The following is a 23260-nucleotide window of genomic DNA, read 5'->3' as shown; positions in this document are numbered from 1 at the left end:
TGTCTCCGGCAAGGGAAAAGCTGGCCAGATGAAGCATCCATTGGCACCTGTCCAGCCACGGAAATCAAGGCTGCATGGAAACCGAAAGGAGAATTGCTGAGCCGGTGTTGTTGCAGGCGCACATGTTCCAGTTGGACTTCCACGTCAAACCAGATGGCGAGAAATCTTTGATGTTCCAGTTGGACGTCCACATCATTGCAAGCGTGGAAAGATGATTAATTTAAGAACGTTTACCAACGTAAATTGCAAGTGGCCCCTAAAAAGGGTGGCCAGTGAAAGGGGTAATTTCAGAAACATCCCCCAATATTTTTAACAATTTCTCTGAACTCCCTCTCCCTTAAAAATTAAACAATTACACATACCTCCCTTGGGATTGAAAAAGACAATTTAACTCTTAAATATTTTAATAAAATTCTCTTATATGGTATACGTATATTTACAATGAGTTTCCAAATTATTTGTTAATTATTTTTCCTTCTTATTTGTTTTTGTTAATTTTTCATCAATAAAACTGTAGAACTGTCACTATTGTGTCTAATTTGTATTGTAACTGAATGTTGAATTAGAAAAAGTTTTTACAAGTTAATTTTATATGTAATTGAATATTTTTGTTTATTTTGTTTTGTATTTCTTTCTTTTTAATTGACAAAAATGAAAAAGAAATGGGCCAAAATCACTATTAAATAATGATAATTCCATGACTTGAAAAATTAATAAACTCTAAATGAGTTGTCAACATATTTTTTGTAGTTTATAATTCTAAATCCATAATAAAATACCAGAAAAAAGTTTCTAATTAATCATAATAATAAAATTATTATAGTTGTTTATAAAATAGCAAATATGTACATTTTCAAAATTTGGCACCTATTTCATATAATTATACTACATAATCTTATAATTGTATAGAAAAAAATTAAAACTCATTATACAACGGCATTTATGGGTATTCAAATAAATTTGGCCAAATCAATATTATTTTAATACATTGTTACTAAAAGTATTGAATTAATTGAGGTAAGCATAATTTTTGAAATCTCATGAGAATTCGATGAAATTGTCAGAAACCTCAGGACTCATGAGATTTCAAAAATTACGCTTTACCAGGAGAGGTTTCTGAAATCATCCCCAAATAAAAAGCATAGTATAGATACAAGTAATTTGTAGCAGGTTTAGTATGTTCATGAATAACAACAAAAAAGATTGCCAGCGCAATCTTTTTTTTGCATAATGATTAATAATGAATTGATCCAAGGTGTAAATAATTGTATAATAATCTTTTGTTAAAGTATTCATAGTTGTATGAAGAAATAATTGCATTTGAAGTATTTATGTACCATAGTAGTCTTTAAAAACTTATGTATACAAAAATAGTGTGGTGCAATCATATCTGCTAAATACTACAATTCATATAATAGATGAAATGTATTCTCTAGGATGGTAATTAAATTTATGATGTGTGTGATTATATTGATCGACATCGGTATTCATTTTAAGTAGGAATAAAATGAAACATAGCATAGTGCATTTGTGCATTAGTGATGTAGTGGTATGTAACAAAGTTAATAAGTTAAGCAATATAAAAAGTGTATTAATAAATGTACACGAAATTACTATGTACGATAATGCAAGTGTATTGAAAAAGGATAAATAAAATTAGAAAACAAGGATAAAAAGAATAACTCAAATGCATTAGGTGTGATAGAGGTTATTAGAAGAGACAAATTATAAATGAAATTAGTTGGAAGAGAGTTAGATGAAAAAATAAGTAAAACTCAAGTAGAACAAATTAGTTGTTATACAATCAAAGTTGATAATGTCTATATTGGCAGAGTATAAATAATGATTAATTCTTGAAATAATAATTATGGTATATATGTGTATTAATGTATGCGTGCATACATGTGTATATGTGTATCTATATCTATATGTATTCAGGAAGGGGTTTTTAGCAGAAACCCTCTCAATGACTTCTAAACTTCTCATTCTTTTTCCTAAATTTTTGTATTTATTTTAATACATAAAAAGTAATGAGTTATAACCAACCCTATCACTAGGTAAATTTAAAATTTAAAACTTTTCCACTATCTATTTCATAAACAGTTTGTTATTTATACTTCAAATCCTTTTTACTCCTTAATTAAAGACAAATCTCATTTGTAAGCTATTTTAATACAATTTTACATTTTTATAATTAAGAAATACTTTAATTTTACATTTTTAGTATCAAGAAAAGGAATAAGTAGGAAAAGGACAAAAAAATTAAATATGAATAAATATAGAAGAGGCATTTTTGTCCTAAAACATAAAGGAGACAAGCAAAGTGTCCATTTATTGAGTTGAGGGGGTAAAATGCAACTAAATGTAAAGTTAAGGGGCTCCTATAACTGCTCCTACAAATCCTATAATCATGCTCACATTTTCCCCACATTTCCCCCACGTTTCCCACTCCACATTTCTAAAACAAAAACCGACAACTACTAAAATTTTTAAAAAAATTTTTAAAAATTCTTTTAAATTTGCACACATATAAGGTGTGCCGTTCTCACTGGTATTAAATAGCATGTGTTCATAAATAACATATACTTTGTTATAGCATACCCTTTATGATCATTATTTTCCTAATAACGTAAGGTAAAAAAGATAAAAATAAATAAAGAATGTTTTAAAATGATTAAAATTAATATCTAGATAAAAATAGCAAAGAGAAGAAAATATTTGATTATATGAGAGAATGATGAAAAATATCAAGAAAATGAGGAAGTAGGAAAAGGGCAAAAAAAATTAAATATTAATAAATATAAAAAAGGCATTTTTGTCCTAAAACATAAAGTTGATGGACAAAGTGTCCATTTATTGAGTTGAGGAGGTAAAGTGCAACTAAATATAAAGTTAAGGGGCTCCTATATATTACCGCTCCTACAAATCCTATAATCATGCTCACATTTTTGCCACATCTCCCCCACATTTCCCACTCCACATTTCTAAAACAAAAACCAACAACTACTAAAATATTTAATAAATTTTTAAAAAATTCTTTTAAATTTGTAAACATATAAGGTGTGCCGTTCTCACCAGTATTAAATAGCATGTGTTCATAAATAACATATATTTTGTTATAGCATACCCTTTATGATCATTATTTTCCTAATAACGTAAGGTAAAAAAAGATAAAAATAAATAAAGAATGTTTTAAAATGATTAAAATTAATATCTAGATAAAAATAGCAAAGAGAAGAAAGTATTTGATTATATGAGAGAATGATGAAAAAGGGCAAAAAAAATTAAATATTAATAAATATAGAAGAGGCATTTTTGTTCTAAAACGTAAAGTAGACAGGCAAAGTGTCTATTTATTGAGCTAAGGGGTAAAGTGCAACTAAATGTGTTGGTACAATTTTTTAGCCTTTTTTTATTTATCCTTTTATTTTCATTTTTTTCAATAATCTTAGCACTGTGCGTAGCACGGGCATTCATGCTAGTTTACTAGTAACGATGATGGAGTCGAACATTCCATATAGGCGCACTTTTGGCGAATATGAGAAGTGAGATTTACGGGCTGCAAGAAAGGTGTGATTAAAAGTAATAGGATGGAAGCAAAGAAGAGTTAAGTATTGTCACGTTTTTTTAGTGTAAGTGGCAGGTCTCGAACTTGAAAATAGGTCCATCCCACGTACCATCCAAATCATCCCTTCCTCTCTAAGTTTCATCTATAGTACAAGTTAAGGTGTCACGAACATTTCGAGTTCGGTTCATTTGAGTGACAAAAAAGATTGACTGTATAATAAATAAATCAAAGTTGAACACGATGTTAGGTTCATTTAATAGTCGAGACGAGCACGACCCTATTCACAAACTATTCGAATAGTTCATGAACACATATATAATGACAATGAATAAATGAATAGCAATATTAGTATATTTTTAAATATACGATATATATGTCTTGTTTGAATAAAAAAAGTAATTATACATGAAATGAATATTATTTAATTTGTTAAAAAAATAAGCATAATTATGAATTTATTCTAAATCACAAGTGATCTTTAAAATGCATAATTAAATAGTTTTCAAAATGAAATTGGAGTTAGAGCTGAAGCTTGAATTCGATTGATTTAATTTAAAAATTTGACAATGAATTTGAAGTGTAACATATATACAAATTATTGAAGGCAATTCGAGCAACATTTATAGGTCATTTAATATTCAATGAAGGACGAATAATGTTCATATAATATGTGAATAGATCTTGAACATCATGTAATTAGATGGATTTGGCTTGTGGAAAACATATTATACAAGTATAATAAAAGTAAGAAAATTTGTGAAACTAGTAAAATTAAATGGTAGAGAAACAGAATGGAAAGTAGATGAATGATCGCTTGGTAAGTAGAAAAAAAGGAAAAAAATTGTGTCCGTAATTTGGCAGAGAGCAAAATGCACAAGGTATTAGGGTCTATTTGATAACATAAAAAAGTGCTGAATCTGAACTTTTTCAGACATTCAGATGTTTTGAGTGTTTGATAAATGAAAATACATTTGCTGAATTTGTTAAGTAGTGCTGAACTTGTGTGTATTTTTTTCAGCACAAGAATCCTAACTGAATGCTTAATTCTGATAAGAATTAATAAAATTACTTCAACTATCTTATCTTATCTACCAAATCTACCCTTGTTTATTAATTATATTCAAAATTCTTATCTAATTAAACAACTTAATATTCTCTATCTAATGGTTTTCTATTTATCTTTTCTGCCTTTCTAATGACTTTCACATCTTCTCCATACTCATCATATAATATATTTCATCTTTTTATATTAATTTGATTTAAAAATAAATATTATCATTTTCATGCCTAAAAATTTTAAACTAATTAAATCATAGGTTCTATTTCTTTTTTGGATGAAAAGATATAAGGGCAAAATTGTTAAATTTAACTTATTAAGCATTCAGTATAAATGTTTATCAAACAGTATAAATAGGTTCAGCATTAAAATTCAGACATTCATATATTTCTTTTCAGTGCTTAAAATTCAGTAAATTAATTGTTTCAGTATTCAGATTTCAGAATTCAGACTTCAGAATTCAGATTCAGTTTTATCAAATGGAACCTTAGCAATGCATTAAAACCGTTAAGACTATCTCATGGATGTAGTTACAACATTGCATTAAAAATGACCTTATTGATTAAAAAAATGGGAAAAAATTTCCAAGTTGTACCGTTAACCTCTTAAATGGGAACAATTATGAGAGAACTTAGTGATGCAATATGTTGCTTTAATGAAGTCCCAAAAAGTTTAGGCCATTTGTCAACGAATGTAACATTAATAATATATATCATAGGTGTCAATGCATCTCATTTGTATGTACATTTTTTGAATGCCTATCGTAAAAAATAGTATTCACATAATTATGGATAACTTAAAATGTGAATCTTAAAAATGAAATAACTAATTGTATGGAAATGTGTTGTAGTTTGTACTTATATAATTTACGTCAGTCTAAAATAGCCAATAGTGAGGACATTAAAATAAGAATTCTTCCCAAAGCAATCTAAGAATTTAAAGGGAATCTTACAAGATTGGTTCATTCTTATGTCTCTGATAGATAGCCAATAGTGAGGACATTAAAATAAGAATTCTTCCCAAAGCAATCTAAGAATTTAAAGGGAATCTTACAAGATTGGTTCATTCTTATGTCTCTGATAGATGGTCATAATTTTATCCGGGTTTGAATCATACAGAGAGGTACAATAAAGATAAAAAAAATCGTTAAAAAAAACGACAAAGGGTTGTGTATGTTCCGTGAAGGCAATCGAAAAAATATATTGAAGATACTTATGTCTTTACAAAATACCATTTCAATTCATCTTATTTTATTAAATGTGGGATGTGATATAATTTTGAAGGATGAAACGAATATATCTGTAATATTTTAATAATTATTTAAAAATTATTATTTTGTTTATGTTGTTTAAAAAATAAAAAATTATTTTGTAATATTTTAAGCTCGAGGTAGATTCAAAACTGAATGATACTTGCCAATTTGACAAGGGTCTAGCTTCGTAGCGGTTTAAGGCCTATGCGAGATTGGAGCCCGGAGGATGCATTCAGTTTTTAAATGAGTTACTAATAAACAAACATGGCCCGCTATTGTGCACTTTTTATTTCCCGCTAAACGTAAACCTTGCACAAATGTCCCTACCCATTGTCCTCCAAAGCAATTTATTCGAGTCCAAGGGTATTTGTACTTTTACTTTGCAAAACAGTCCTTGGTGCTGATTCATTTGAATTATTTTAATTACCTGTTGCCACCTCGACCCACCACTAAGCATTCACGGATCTCATGGATGCCACCTCACTCACTTTCAAACCGGTTTGAAACCGATACTGTTGTGCTGCAAGGACACAACACATGCTGGCCCTCCCCATTAATGCTGCTGCGGTGGCTCATTGTACACTACATCTTTCCAACCGGTTGCTTTACTCTTCCTGGAGACATCCGTACTATCTCCACTATATAACCATCCCTTAGGATAAGCGGCAAACAGGGCAAACTTAGAATGGGAACAGGATAAAGATTCTTGCCTTGGCATTCACCTCTCATCCCACAGAACTGGAAATTCCCTGGTTTTTTCTAAAATTTTGATATGATTCCTGACTGAATGTCCATTTCACAAGCGGGATATGATTCCCAAGTGAATTCCCGTTTTGGCAAAAGAATGACACCTATAATGATGACATGCACTAGAACAGTGGACCTAAATTTATAACTCAAACTTCAATATTTTGAGTTTAAATTTAATAGGTGGATGAGGTTTAAATGAAGTTAGAAACAAAAAAATAAAAATCTATTATTTTGTATTGTTTCATATCTCTCAAAAAAAAAAGAAAAAAAAAAGCACATTGGTAGGATAACGTACCTTTTGCTTTTTCTTCAATAAACATGCCTTATTTTTTCCTCCATTGAATTAGCTGAGATAATAGAGTTGGTGTCATATCTTTCCATCAACCCAAATTCGAATTTCTCTTGGGACATCTATTCGTCACACAGGTTTTACTTAGTGCGTATTACCCCTCTATATTGTTGGTGAGCTATTGTATGAGACTGGTTGGCGAGCTTTTGGTTTTTCTTCAATAAACATGCCTTACTTTTTCATCCATTGAGTTAGCCAAGATAGTAGACTTGGTGTCATGCCTTCTTGCCAACCTAAATTCGAACCTTTCTTGGGACATCTGTCCGTCGCACAGGTCTCTCAAATAGTGGCTACGATTCCCTTGTCAACAAAAAAAAACATGCCTTATGCACATATCTTTAAAAAAAAAAAAGAAAAAGAAAAAAAACCAGTAGTCAAGGGATGGGATTTAACGGTGCAGGAAAGAGAAAGAGGATTTTAACAAATGGAAATTTCTAGGCTGGAAAATCAAGAAAAAGAAATATGGGAACTACTTAAGGATTGAGAAATACGGAAGGGAAGAGTTATTTACAATAAAAAAGAATCAGTTCATACTAAAGACATTTCGCAAGGAAATGTACCATGCCCCTTTTAAGTCGATGGATAAGGCATCTCAGGACAAGCGGCAGACGGGGCAACCTTGACTGGGAATGGGATAAAGAGTCTTGCTTTGGCATATAACTCTCATCCCACAGAACGGGAAATTCCCTGATTTTTACTAAAATTGTGACATGATTCCTAAGTGAATCTCCAATTCACAAGAGGGATATGATTCCCAAGTGAATGCCGATTTTAAAAAAGGACTTCATGCTTTCCATCTAAGCTACCGAGGAACCTCAAGACGTGGACGATTAATGACAATAATATCATCAAATATATATATATATATATAATAATAATAATAATAATAATAATAATCACTTGTATGAAAATAGAGAAAATGAGACAATTATACGCTCAATGCTGTGCGCGGTAAATGATGAAATAATTTATTTTTTGGCTTCATAAACTCAGACTCAATCAAAGTTCTAAATTTTCCTAAAGTTAAAAGCAGAAATAGCGAATGATTGTGGGAGTATTGATTCCCAATTTCCGACGAAGGGCATAGAGGACATTTAGGTCCACAACATCGCCTATAAATTCTTCGTTCAATTCTCTCATACATTCATACTCAGCAATCGAGCTTCGCCAATCGCAACCAAGTGCAATAATCTGTTCTCATTACTCTTTGCGTAAAAATATGGCAGCAGTGGCAGCCAACTTCCCAGTGGCTGGTGTGGCAAAAAACCCGAGTTTGTTAATTCTCTGCGTTTTGCACGCATGCATTTATCTATTTCCCCATAAAATGAATGTGCAGCATCTGTATTTTCTTCGTACTGAAATGTCTGTTTCTTAATGGAAATCAGTGCAGGGATTGAAGCCTGCCCTGGTCGTTGGTGCACTGAAGCAATTAGCCGGACAGAAACAAGGACAGGTGAATGAATAATACTCATAGACCCAATATATCTGGACTGGTTTTGTCTGTGGTTTTGACTAGATTCTAGTATATTGCTATATTACAAGAAAATTCCTTCAACCTTGTTACAAGGTTCTATTAATGTAACTCCTCAATTTTCAATCTCTACGTGTCAGTCCTTTACTTTTTTTCTTGTCTTTTTTTTGAACAGGTGGGGAAGATTTGATTCTTAATTTTGTTAGATTGAGTTTCTGCCAAGTGTTCCAATATTTGGGATCTAGAATTATATATTCTCCAAGTTTTTTGGTTGACATTTTTGTAGGGTAATGCTGCTGTGCCTGATGATTGGAGTGTAGTGAGCACTCTCGACCGTCACATTCAAGCGCTCGGAGCGTTTGCAGTGGATGAGCACAACAAACAGACCAATGACCAGCTGGTGTTTGTGGCTGTGCTTTCTGGCATAAAGAAAACCGAGGACGATCGTTCCGCCTACTGCCTCCTTATTTCAGCTAAGAATAGCACGGGCAAGTTGGGCAGCTACAACGCAGTGATTATAGAATACAACACTGGGTGCCAGCAACTCTTACAATTTGAAGAGTCGCCATGAGTTACAGAGAACAAGGACTGAAGATTATGTATGCAATATTAAATATCTACCCTGTGCTAAATTAAGAATGGATGTTTCAGATGTAATGCTGAGGTGTTGAAAAAGGTGCATTTGTACCAGCAAAATGCACCTCACGTATTAAATAAATAAAACGCTGTGCCCTGTTAGAGTTTATATACTTTGCTTTTCGCCATTTTTTGCTTTCCTTGTTATATATATATATACACACTACAACAAAAATGACCTTTAAGGGCATTTAAAGGTATCAGTATAGATAATCTAACTTGACACTTTACCTTTCCTCACACCTCGGACGAGTGTTGTCCCTTCGAATATAGGGATAGGCTTGTAGCATTCAAATGTGTCAGGAAAACTATGCTGTTATAGCATCCCATCTGCCATCAAAAATCCCTTTTCTTGATAATCGAAAGTGTCATTACATATTGCTTTAGAAGCTGAGCTATGCTGACACTTTTAACTGCCAGGAGTTTTTTTTTTTTTTTTTGATATAGAAGCAACCTGCAGGTAGTGCTCCCTACTATACATTCCGTCAATCAAAAATCCAAAGGACTTGTAAAATTATCCTAAAGAACAGAATGCATATAGTAATCTAAAAGCAAAAGTTAATGCTTAAATATAATTTGTTGAACTAAAAGTCAGTAACAAGTACTAACATAGTAAATTCCTAACAAGTACAAACTTGAAAGATTCTCTTGTGCACAAACTAAAAGATTCTCATCCCTAACAAGTAGAAAGAACTTGTAGTAGCTTCCAAACTTTCCAATGAAATGAGAGCCTTCAGTCATAACCATGAATACCCCATCAATCTTCAGCCGGTTCCACCTGTGCACAAAGTTTGTTGGGATCATTAGATCACCATACCAGAAAGCCAATGCCCATGTGGCATACGTGACCAAATAGATAACTCCAAACCCTGCTCCCTTGGCAAACACAATCTTTATCCCTAATGGCACCGACTTATCAAACACATCAACGTATTTTTCAGCTAAAAGATCCTCTGCTACAAATGAGAATATAGTTCTAATCGATGATATGGCTTGCTCCGCTATGCTGCCTGCTCTACGGTAAGAGTCCTTAAATACACCATCAAAGAAAAAGTCAGCAAAGAAAACTAGGCTTCTCAGAAGTTATAGAATTATCACTGGAAATTTTTTGTTCTTTATCTCTTTTTTTACAGCTAAACCACCATATATTGCCTTACAGGCAATGCCACAGAACATAGTCAATGGTGTGACTGCAAAGATTGCCAGGGAAATCTTGATCTTAAGAATCGAACAGCGTAACCACATATGAATGTGAAGATGTGATGCACAAAATGTGCCATCTGCATTAAACAAAAGAAATTAATTGAAACCAACCCTGGAAAACTTAATGCATGGTATGGCTGTACCACACAAATGGTCACTGTCAGCTAATCCAAGAATGTTAACGTTAGTATTTGAAATTCAACTCATTCATACCTACATTCAAGTCACTACATCTCTAAATATCTCTGTATGTGGCAAACCATCTAGAACTTAATTAACTAATTCATCTCATTATGTTGCAACTCTCCTTAGATTACTTTTATTGATGCAAATTGTTGACCAAACTAATGTAGATACTGACCAAAGAAAGATTACCGGCAGTTCTGATTAAGATCATAGGAGTGATTAAGCAGAAGCGTCAACCCAAATTGAAAAGAGACCTACTCCTCCTCTTTGTTATCCGGTTCAAAGTTCAAATTGCAACCTCAGAGAAACGCTTACCTGTTAAATACGCGACCATTGTAATATCTCATGCTCAAACCAGCCGCTGTTCGACCTTCAAACCACCCAAAAACGCCATAGTTTCCCCTCTTCAAACCCGGTATGCTCACCATTTTCTCAAACATCCCAGACAGATACTACTTCCAACTTACAGCTACAAAAACTCCAAGTGTTTTGGTCAAGAGATAATTTGCCGAGATAGCTTGTTTACGGAGAGGTGAGAGAGATGAGAAGAAGAAAATTTTCACTAAGTCTTTTGGCCAGCAAAATGAAAGTTTTGAATATTTCACTAAGTGTTTTAGCAAATGAATCTTCCGCCAAAATCAAACGATGCCGTTTTGTGTCTTTTTTTTTTTTTTTGGTACATCTCACATTTTCTCAAGTGTCATGATAGATAGTCTAAAGGCACATTATTATTTGTATATCAGATAAAATAAAAAAATTAGAGTATATATTATTGAGTTGATAATAAGTGTCATAATAGGAGTGCTATAATGACACAAACCAGCAAGTGTCCTTATAGGCATGTCAGGAAATGTCATTTTTGTTGTCGTGATATATATATCAAGCCCAGGATGAACTAAAAGCCTGAATGAGCGCTCTATTCACCCAAGTATAGTCCGGCACACCGGGGTGAAGGGCTCGGCTCCATACTGGTATAACATGCTTGGGGTCAGTTTGAAAATAAATGAATTGTTAGTCATAGAATATCATTCTTAACTTCTCATTGATGTATTGTTTCATCAAAATTCAATCCAAATTAAATGGTATTCTCTTGTTCCTGAGTGGGTCTTTTTCATCATTTTAGGTTTTATATATCGAAATACAATCCAAATTACAATGGTATTCTCTTGTTCCTGAGTGGGTCTTTTTCATCATTTTAGGTTATATATATATATATATGTATGTATGTATGTATTTGTATATATAACTCTTCATAAATCTAAAGTCAGAGGCGTGGTAGTGGAGATTCTTGTGCTCGACACGGTAGTTTTAGCCTGTGTGGTGGGAACAGGTTGTACTTTTGGAGTATTTTAGTTGAATCAGTTGTAATACATTGAATTATAATAAAATTTGTGCAAAATAATTGTGTGAGCTAATGGAATAGGATTATAGTCGACAAGCACACCATAGTATTCTAGAAACTATAGCAAAGGCATGAATGCTTGTAAGTTCAAAGTCATAGTTAAGGCATTGTAGCCTTAGGTTGAGCTTCAGATTTTGGTTAGATGCTCAGTGGCTCCTTTTGTATGTAGGTGGTATGGAGCATCTTCATCATAACCTAATGAAGCAGTTTATTCAAGCCAACACTATTCACATAGGTAGTACCATTCACATAATTTTTGATAGTGCTGCTTCTTCAAGTTTGGCACTTCTTAGTTGCTGTCTCAGCGTTTTTGATAATGATGCATACTTTTCTCTTGCCTTTTGATTCCGAATTTGCCTCTTACCATTAAATTTATCAGTATTTTTGGGTTCTTCCATCCTAGATATTCACACAGACAGCCTAAGTGTTCAATTTGTTACCATAACAACTACAATTACTACTCATATTTCAACCAATACATGAGACTGGAAATAAGTAGCAAGGAACCAAATTAGCCTAATTGCCAACACAAAACTGCACCAACCAGATATGATTTCACATAGCCTTTGACACACAAAAGGAAGGAATCCAAATATTCATAGTCACGCCGAGTTCCAAAATTTTATGATGCCAACCACAAGAACTACAGCAATCATAATACGATTTTAAATCTCAGCCAATTAGCCTGCCATCTCATGAATACATAATGACGGGCTTTTGATATAAGTACAAGTTTAATTTCAAAATATACCTGTTTTACTGCAAGTATATAGGTCAAATTAGTAGTTTAAGGCATCTATCGGGTCGATCCCACAGGGAGCAACTTTACAAGTACTAAGACCTTACTTACTCTATTATTAAGACTTTACTTACTCTATTATTAAGACTAATATTCAATTAAAGCAAGAGAAGTTGTAATTACTACTATCTAACTAGTCTTAACTATATTACTTACAAGGTAACAATGGAGAAAATTCACTAAATACTTAAGTCTAGGGATATAGATTCAACTTATGGCATAAAAGATTCAAGTAAATAGATTTACCTCTTGTTACAACTCTTGTTTAACTAGGGATTCATTCCAAATCTCATTCTCATGACGAAATGGCCTAGGTCTAGTTTTCCCTATTCTCATAGTGAATAACTAGCTCTACTCTTGTTTCCTTTATGAAATGCATGGTTAATCCAATTAAGTGCATCTCTGTTCTCATGAGTCTACTACTTAAACTCTATTTATGTCTCCCATCATTATTACCAACTTTCATTGAATAATAACAACTAATAACTTGCTATTAGTGATCAAGCAACAACAAGTGATAAGCATGCATAATAGACAAGTTAATATAAAGTGTAATAAGTGTAAATCATATTCAACTCATATTAATAGCCATAAACTTCATCTATTTCCAAGATCTAGAAATTTAGCTACTTATATGGTAAATGACAAGAAAGAACATAATTTCATTGCATGAACACACATTGAATCACAAGTAAAAAGGTAGATAAAGAAAGCTTAGCCAAAAATAGTGAAGAAGCTTCCAATGATCTTCTATTTCTTCAACAAAAATGAGTTGTACAATGAAATCTTCAATTGTTCTCACAAATGTTCTAGTTAGAGAGAACAAAACAAGACTAAAACTAAGCTCTCATGCTAAAATCTGATGAGAACTAACTCTAATGTCTCCTCTCTAATGATTCTTACATGTATATTGTTAAGAGAGTCAAAAAGTGACAAGACATAAAGGTTCTTTTCTCTTCCTTTAGGAATCTTGAGCATGTGCAGCCGAAATTCTGTTCATAAATTGAGCAGGAAAGAAGTGTAGAAACAGAGCAAGTGGCAAAGCAAACGCGACTTGTAGAAGTCAAGCTACAATACGCGACTTGTCAATACACGGCTTCAAGTCGCGTATTGAAGGTCGCATATTCCTCTTTCTATTTGTTTCGTTTCCTTACTTCTTTTCTGCTCCAATTCAATTCTAAAGATTAGAACAAGATGTCCTCAATTGTATTCATGCCTTGCTCCAAGAGTGATTGACTTGAATAATAGCTTCCTTTCCAATGTTATCATTGAATCAAGCTCAAATAGAGTCAAAATGTGTCCGACTTGATTTGACATCGATAATTCTTCTCAATTCCTGCAAAACTAACAAACTTTTGCACATTAGGTTGCTCAAATGAAGTTCACAAAATTTAGAAGGTTAGGGAGCAAGTTACGTCTTAGAAGTCCTAAATTACATCTAAAATGAGCCTAAAAATTTACTAAAATTCACATATAATAAACACTTATCACATGACATAAATGGAATGTAAGCATTTATCTATAGGGTACCTTGATCATGAAACTACAGTTTGATAATAACCTCTGCTCACACTTGAGCCAACTGCTCCAACAAACATGTCAATTCAAGAATATAGTTACAACTTGGAAGAAAAATCTAACAAGCATACACAAAGTAGCTAATCAATGAATAATACACCGATTAATATATATATAAAAAATACCAAACGTCAAAGCTTAAACTGGAAAGTCCCACAAAGAAACAGAGCAGACAAACATATGGTGTTTTCTCCTGGTATCAGTCTCATAGTATGCACAACCAACTCAACCAATGGTGTTTGTGTTAACAGCCCCAGTTATTACAACTAGCTCAAACATCTGGTCAACAAATACTACAAAAGAAGAAGAGTCCTGCGGTTACACTTGGGGGATGGTTTCCAACAAATTCTTCATCTCTCATGCATTGATGATGTCTTAAATACAACATAGTTATTGATTTTAATCATCGCACTCCTTGAGGAGTTCACTTGCTTGTGTGGAAGTTGTAGGGTTATTAAATCAAGTCTTTTTAGGATTTATTTATTTATTTAAAAAATTATTGATTTTGTTGTAAGAGAGAGAAAAAATTCAAAGTGTTAATAAGAAATGCCTCCTAGTCCCGTTTCTTCGTTTTTGTCTTCTGGCCTCGGAACTCATTTGTCCTTTCTTGCTTGATTGAGGTGCAGAACTTTCGGACTTGTTTTGTGTCCACTGTTTGTGATTTATTTGATTAAATATTGTAAGGGCCTACATCGTGGTATTCAAAGTTAGGTTTATTGGAAGATATGTCTATGCCAACTACATCGACTGTGCCAACAAATATTACATATGCAATGCCAAAACTCACATGGAGAAAAGATTATAGTTTTGTGAGAACTCAAATGGAAACTGATTTGAGGCAAGTGTCAATAGGCAAAGAAGTATGCATTGTCTCAAATTCACTAGACAATTGATGCTTCAAATTTTGAAAAAAAAAAATGCTAATGCCAAAACTACAAATCAAGCATAGGATATTTTGGCAAAGACATACAAAGGAGTTAATATAGTTCAAAAAAATAATTTACTAATGTTGAAAAGGAAATTTGAGTTGATCACCAAGAAAAATATCAGAAACCATTGGATCATATATTTCAAGATGATTGACGTCAAAAACAAGATGGAGCTCAATAGTCATGATCTCATGAATAAGGTGCTAGTAGAAAAAACTCTCAATACTTTACCCATGAAATTTGATCATATGGTGGTTGTGATTCAAGAGACAAAAGATCTCTCAACCATGACCATTGAAGAATTACAGGTTCGTTAATTCTTCATGAGCAGAGAATTAATGGAAAATTGGAAGATGGTGCAGAAAAAGAAACAGTGGAGAAAGCATTGCATATGCAGATAGATAAATCCAAGGAGAAGGATGATGGTTCCAATTAGAGGAACCAAAAGTTCAGAGGAAGAAGATGAGGAGGCCATGGTAGAGGTAATTTTTACTAGCAGAGAGGTAACAATTATCCCAAAAATGAGCTAGCAAATAATAATAATTCTCTCACACATAATATTCAATGCCATAATTGCAAAAAAAAATGGTCATTATAAAAATGAATGTTGGTACAATTATAACAAGAAAGGCAAGTATGCTAATATGGCAAATAATAATAGAGAAAAAAATGAGACTATTTGTAAATTTGGATGAGTCTTTTAGATCATTTGTTAAATTTGGTAATAATGAAAGAGTGCCCATGCTTAGGAAAGGAAAAATAAGGATTAATTTGAAGACTGGTAAATCTAATTTTATCTTTGATATTTTCTATGTGCCAAACTTTTATCATAATTTGCTGAGTCGTGGACAGCTTTCTGATAAGAGATATGATTTATGCTTTAACTATAACATTGGTATTATTACTAATGATCGTCTAAGACTAATAGTAAAGGTATACATGAATATTAGCCATCTATAGCCTATCACTCCCAATTGTCATGATTTACCTTACTTTAACTCTGTTGTTCTTGATGATATTTGGTTATGGCACATGCGCTTGGTCACTTGAATTTTGGGAGTTTGAGTTTTCTTGCCAAGAAGAATATGGTGTATGGACTGCCTTCCATTGACTTTTCTGCTAAGCACTGTAATTCTTGTATTTTGGCAAAGAAATGCAGAGATTCTTTTCCTAAAGGTAAGGTTAGGACGGCTAGTCATCTATTGGCATTGATACATGCGAACCTGTCCTCAGTTGAGGTACCTTCCAATGGTAACAGTAAATATTTTATTACCTTCATTGATGATTTTAGTGGAAAAACTTAGGTATATTTTTTGAAAAATAAATCTAATGCTTGTGATATTTGTAAGAGTTTTAAAGTGTATGTTGAGAAGCAAAGTGGCCATTTTATTAAAATTCTGTAAACTGACAGAGGTACTGACTTTACTATCTGTGATGATTTTTTAGAGATATATGAGATTGAACACCAATTGGCAGCCAAAAAAGCTCCTCAACAAAATGGAGTAGTGGAGAGGAAAAATCGCACTTCGATGGATATAGTGAAATCGATGATGCATGCCAAGAATATGCCTAAAGATTTTGGACAGAAGCCATTGTTTGTACTGTATATGTTTCTAATTGGTCTCCTATGCGATGTGATAGTGCTAAATTGTTATATAATTTGTGTCAATTCTCCTATCATTTTAGTAGATTATTTCATTATTGTGTGGATTCTACTTAAATTTTGTGTTTGGTTGGTATTTTAAGAGTTTGGAATAAAAGAGTTTAAAAAGAGTTGTTGAGAAGATTATTTGATGTTAAGCACGGACGCGTCTTATAGTAGGTTCTAGAATTCAAAAGTGCGGGACTCCAAAGTAATATTAGAAGATCGATCGATTATTCTCTGCAGCTTTGAGAAGAGACCAAGAGTCCTATCTATCTTTGGAAAGCTCTCTTTTTATCTAAGATAATTAGTTAGGATTATTATTTTATCTTTAGCTTTTATCAAAAGAGAAATTTTATTTTTATCTAGATAATTTCTAGGTAATTAGGGAATATCCTTTTAAGTGTGAATATCGATATATTCACAACTCATTCTCAAGAAAGCGGGATCATAGATGGTAGTTAGTTTTTTCTTCTCTTTCTCTAGAAAATAAACATCGATATTTTTCTCTCATTGACTACACATTCACCATGAGGAGCAACTAAATTTCCTTTTCTAGTCGAAGGTTAACTTAAACATGCGGTTCCAAACATCTGTGAAATCGAATCATTTTTATCTATTTCTTTTATTTATTGATATTCATACGTTTTCTAGTTTAATTTTTCATGATTATTTTGTTATTTGAATATCAAGGGCTCGATATTTGAACTAACATAACAATTGACATGCATGGGATATGCATACAATAATAAATCTCAATCCACAGTCAAGTTTTAAATTTATAATTTTCTAAACTACCCCACACGCGATTTTTTACAAGTATACGGGTCGTGGGCGAGTATAGGGTAGTTAGGGTCGAACCCACAGGAAAAACGGACAACTACTGCCACTACTAAAGTTTCTCTATTATTTAAACTACCAACAAAGTAAAACCAATAAGTCCAAACTACTAATGGGAAGAAAATACAAACGAAAGCTCCGTTGGTAATGGAATCCCTATCTACTCATGTTAATGCAATTTTTCAACTAATTGAGTACTAAAATCTCGATTAAGTCATGGCGTAATTTCCTTATGTATGTGATACCTACTTTCGCCAGTGTACCAACTATATTTATAACTAATCCATACCTACTTTTGTGATTATGAAATCAACCATAAACTCATTTACTTCTATGAAATTACTACAAAACAAGTTACAAACGTGCACCTCTACTTTCGTGAGTGTATTCCCTACGTTTAACACTTCCGTGAACTAGTGTCAAATTTCAATTTTCATTGCAAATTTAACACCTTGAAATTATCACAATCAAGGGCCAATTAATCATGATTTTGAGAACAAAAATGCTAAATAACTCAATCAAGATAATAGTCCAAAATAATCAAGAAATCAAAACATAGCAATCATAGATAGTCCAACCAAATACCTAAGGCATAAACTTTAAAACAACAACAACAATATAATATCAAAACTAGTAGATTCACTAAACATAGAGTTAAATACAAGATAAAGAGTTTGGGGAAGAAGATAACCCTTGTCACTAGAGCCTCCCACCATACCCCTTCTTCATCCCAATCTTCCGTCTTGCTCAGCTTTTAATTAAATGGATACATAACACAAATTCTAATCTAATCCTACAAACTAATAGAAATGGAAAAGCTATAAACATGGTGGGTTTATGTCTTGCCTCAAAGGGCAAGACACAACCCCTTTTATTTCTCTCTTTTGCTCCAAAGCTCTCACCCTCTCTAAGACTAACTAGAAACTAAAGGCTCCCAAAAGCTCAACAAAGTTCCCTCTCTTTATAATCTTCAAATCCCCTTGAATCTTCCATAAGAAACTTGATTTGGTCTTGAAGAGTCAAAAGGTGAAAATGGAATGACATAAAGTTGATGAAAGTTGATGTCTTGAACCTAAAAAGTAGCTGCCAAAATGTCATAGATGCTACAAGAAAGAAGGATGAAAAGCTGTGCAAGTTGCAGATTTTTTCTGCCTAAGTATCCGACGTGGTATCTGAAACGAATTTCACTGTCCCACATTGTATACTACTAAATACTCTTCTTCAAAAAACTCACTGCCGACTTCACTCTTTGAATCTGATCTCATATATTGCTCAATACTCTTTTCTCTTGCAAAACCTTCTAGCGGGTATCCAGTTTGATATCTAATTCGAAATTCACTATCTCACCCCATATAGTCTCATCCAATCCGACGATGACTTTTTGTAAACGGCCCCGTATTGTCCTTACTTCTTTATCCCTACCAAAATATAATAAACATTAATAACTAAAAAGGATGAATTCAGAAGTCTTCTCAATGTTATTCAAAAAAATCAAATATTGTCAAAATGGTCACTCACATTGTCTTAGGAGCTCAGAATTAACTATAAATAAACTAAAATATGCATAAGTTATTAGGTAAAATGGATACTTGTCAATAATCTACTGCTATATTAATCAATTAAATTCGTAATTATTTAATTGATTAATACTAGTGGCGACTAGTGTGATTGGTCCCATATTAAGGAAACGTATAATCTGACTTAAACAAACCCTCATAGCGTGTTTGTTGGTTAGAATTGGACTTTTCTAGTTTTTATTGCAATCGAAAAATTAAATCCGACAACCGTACTTAGGGTTGTTTCTTGGTTAGGAAAATAGTTAATGGTCGTCCATTGACTATCAATAAACAAAGGAAAAGTTAGCTGTCAGAACTTGTTGATAGTTATAACCAATCTATAAATGAATATTTGAATTATTCTTACATTGATGATTAGTTGTGTGGATCGTGTCTGAAAAGTTGCACCTTTGGTTAGAGCCATATTTATTATTGACTTATTTTGCTGTTTAATTTTGTGAATTTTCTTTTTCTTAATTAGCTAAAATTCACCGAAAAATTTCCCTTCCTTTGTGCTCTAGAAAAAACGAATTTTTTCCAATTCTTGTGAATTCGACCCTACTCACCACTATTTACAAAATTCATATTTTTCTCAAGCAGATTTTTATTATTGCACAGGCTCAACACCTGTCAATTTTTTGCATCGTTGCCGGGGACTGATGCTTGATTAATTTGTTTCTTTTGTTAATTCATATTTTTTTATTTTTCACTTATTTTTTTACTAGTTTATGGCTGCAACATTTAATATCTTGGTGATAGACTGGATTTTATTTCTAGGAAGGGTAATGAGACTCGTGTTTTTTCTAATGATCAACATTTAGATACACTAACCTCTCATATAGAAAAATTGACTGTTGCAACTTGTAGAATTTATTATATCTCGTATCATTCAACCGACATGTGCCCTACATTTTAAGATGACCTGAGTGCCTCAATCCGTACTTTTGGAAATTTCTCAACACTATCTCAAATGTGGTGTGACCCACATTCAAATACGTATGATCAATAATGGTGGGACAATTTCAACTCTTTAATTATACAGCAAGGCCAGCAGGTTTTTAACATCAATATCAACAGCAACAATTATTATTCACGTCATGTATGTTTCGTGAAGAATGATGGAATTACAAATTGCTAATACATATCAATTTCAACATGAGACACAAATGAGAATTAGAAGGATGGAGGATCAAATATGTCTATTGCCATCAACAGTAAGCCAATTGATTCCTCCAAGTTGTGAAAAATTGCCCTCACAAACCATTATCAACCTTGAGAAAAATGAGAGTGCAGTTATCCTGACAAATGATGAGGAACTGCAAGAGTTTCAAGAAGAAGGATCTAATGATGTAGTTGAAAAGGAAGTTGAAAAGATGAAACCCCAATCTCAAATTACTATAGTAAATGAATTCAATGAATAATTTCCAAATATGATGACATCCCTTCCATTTCCTAGCCAACATTCTCTTGGCTCTTATTATGTAATTGCTATTAATAAGATTGACTTTGTTATACCAGAAGTTTTTGAATCACACGGTAGGAATCACTACAAGAAATATATTTTTCAGTGACAAAAATTTATGTGACAACAAAATCTTGTCACAGATAACCTAATTCAGTGACGACATTAGGTGTCATCACAGATGAGTACAGCACAAGCATAATCAGTGACAACATTGGAAGTTGTCATTCTCAACTCGTCACGAAATAGTTGGCGCGCATATCATTTGATGCCGCGGGAAATGATTTTATGACAACTCAAGTAAAGTCGTCACAAACGCTCTCTCTACAGTGACAACATAACTTGTTGTCATTGAAAGTCTACCCGGTTCCAATTTTGTGACAACTTTTTGCGTCACTATATACTACAGTATTTTCATCAACTTTCACTAATTCTACTATGACACCCTAATTTTATTATTTAGCCCCCAATTCTTTTATATTAGCAAAAGCACCGAAGATATGACACCCTAATTTTATAATTTAGCCCCTATTCATTATGTATTAACAAAATGCAAATGATATAATAACAAACTATTTTTAGATATTTGTAATTTTTGCTAAGTTGACATAATAGACATGTCTGAGCATAAAATTTTTTTTAGGAATTGTTTATTATTACTTATAACAACCCCCAAAAATCAATAACTGAAATAATTTGAAAAAGTGTAATTGAATATAATTTGTAGTCTAATGTTAGCACTGTGAAAGATTAGTATAACGTGTAATACATCATAAGTAATAATTATTTTCATATGGAATGGGTATATACGAAATTAAAATTATTCAGTAAAATATCTGTCGTGCAATAAGATTGAGAGTTGTAACACATTTAACAGAATATTTGATTACATGTTTCTTTTAATTTATTATAAAAACTAAGTAATAGACAAAGAGTAGGATAAACATGAGTAAGAAGTGTTATACTGTATATAAGCAATTCTATAGTATTTTCATCAAATTTCACTAATTCTACTATGGCACCCTAATTTTATTATTTAGCCCCCAATTCTTTTATATGAGCAAAAGCACCGAAGATATGACACCCTAATTTTATAATTTAGCCCCTATTCATTACGTATTAGCAAAATGTAAATGATATAATAACAAACTATTTTTAGATATTTGTAATTTTTGCTAAGTTGACATAATAGACGTACTTGAGCATAAAAATTTTTTCACGAATTGTTTGTTATTCCTTATAACAACCCCCAAAAATCAATAACTGAAATAATTTGAAAAAGTGTAATTGAATATAATTTGTAGTCTAATGTTAGCACTGTGAAAGATTAGTATAACGTGTAATACATCATAAGTAATAATTATTTTCATATGGAATGGGTATATACGAAATTAAAATTATTCAGTAAAATATCTGTCGTGCAATAAGATTGAGAGTTGTAACACATTTAACAGAATATTTGATTACATGTTTCTTTTAATTTATTATAAAAACTAAGTAATAGACAAAGAGTAGGATAAGCATGAGTAAGAAGTGCTATAATGTATATAAGCAATTCTATAGTATTTTCATCAAATTTCACTAATTCTACTATGGCACCCTAATTTTATTATTTAGCCCCCAATTCTTTTATATGAGCAAAAGCACCGAAGATATGACACCCTAATTTTATAATTTAGCCCCTACTCATTACGTATTAGCAAAATGCAAATGATATAATAACAAACTATTTTTAGATATTTGTAATTTTTGCTAAGTTGACATAATAGACATGTCTGAGCATAAAAATTTTTTCACGAATTGTTTATTATTCCTTATAACAACCCTCAAAAATCAATAATTGAAATAATTTGAAAAAGTGTAATTGAATATAATTTGTAGTCTAATGTTAGCACTGTGAAAGATTAGTATAACGCGTAATACATCATAAGTAATAATTATTTTCATATGGAATGGGTATATACGAAATTAAAATTATTTAGTAAAATATCTGTTGTGCAATAAGATTGAGAGTTGCCACACATTTAACAGAATATTTGATTACATGTTTCTTTTAATTTATTATAAAAACTAAGTAATAGACAAAGAGTAGTATAAGTATGAGTAAGAAGTGCTATACTGTATATAAGCGATTCTATGCATGTTAAATTTTTGAAACATGTTTTATTGTGTAAGTTTTATTGTAAGGTAATTTCTTAAATAATTTGTATATTGAGTTGTCCAAACCCAAAAAGATGTATATAGACACAAACAAGCACACATATATATACATGCACAAAAAAGAAACCAATATCAAATAATTTATTGATATTTATAGATGAGATTAAGGAAAAAAAAAAGAGATTAAGTATGAAAAAAGAAACCTGAAAAAAAAATTTGGCTAAAACAAAAAAGAAAAAAGATGTATGAAGCTAAAGGCGTGAATCCTGGAATCTCAAAGACGTGCTTAGATGCCAAAAAAAAAGAGCGCCAGTCTGAAATCTGAAAGAGACGCGAGGCGGGTGGCTGAAATCTCTACAAAACGACGTTGTTTTTGGTTGTTCACACACAAACAAAAGTCTCGCCGCTTCTCTCTTCCAA

General features: G+C 32.1%; 1 protein-coding gene across 1 annotated transcript; it reads left to right on the top strand.

Annotated features, from left to right (window-relative positions):
- The first annotated feature begins 8195 nt into the window (after positions 1 to 8195).
- LOC140005482 (cysteine proteinase inhibitor 4-like) lies at positions 8196 to 9018 on the top strand. The gene is made up of 3 exons (XM_072046481.1): positions 8196 to 8247; positions 8362 to 8429; positions 8734 to 9018. Exons 1-3 carry the CDS (start codon positions 8196 to 8198, stop codon positions 9016 to 9018), a joined length of 405 nt encoding a protein of 134 aa, XP_071902582.1.
- The last annotated feature ends 14242 nt before the right edge of the window (positions 9019 to 23260 follow it).

This window comes from Coffea arabica, chromosome 4e (genome assembly GCF_036785885.1).
Source record: "Coffea arabica cultivar ET-39 chromosome 4e, Coffea Arabica ET-39 HiFi, whole genome shotgun sequence".
NCBI classification, from domain to species: Eukaryota; Viridiplantae; Streptophyta; class Magnoliopsida; order Gentianales; family Rubiaceae; genus Coffea; species Coffea arabica.
This window is presented reverse-complemented; position numbering and strand designations above follow the sequence as displayed.

Coding starts and splice junctions, on each gene's coding strand:
- LOC140005482 (XM_072046481.1), top strand. CDS start 8,196: ATGGCAGCAGTGGCAGCCAACTTCCCAGTGGCTGGTGTGGCAAAAAAC. Junction 8,248..8,361: donor TGGTGTGGCAAAAAACCCGA/GTTTGTTAATTC, acceptor AATGGAAATCAG/TGCAGGGATTGAAGCCTGCC. Junction 8,430..8,733: donor CCGGACAGAAACAAGGACAG/GTGAATGAATAA, acceptor ACATTTTTGTAG/GGTAATGCTGCTGTGCCTGA.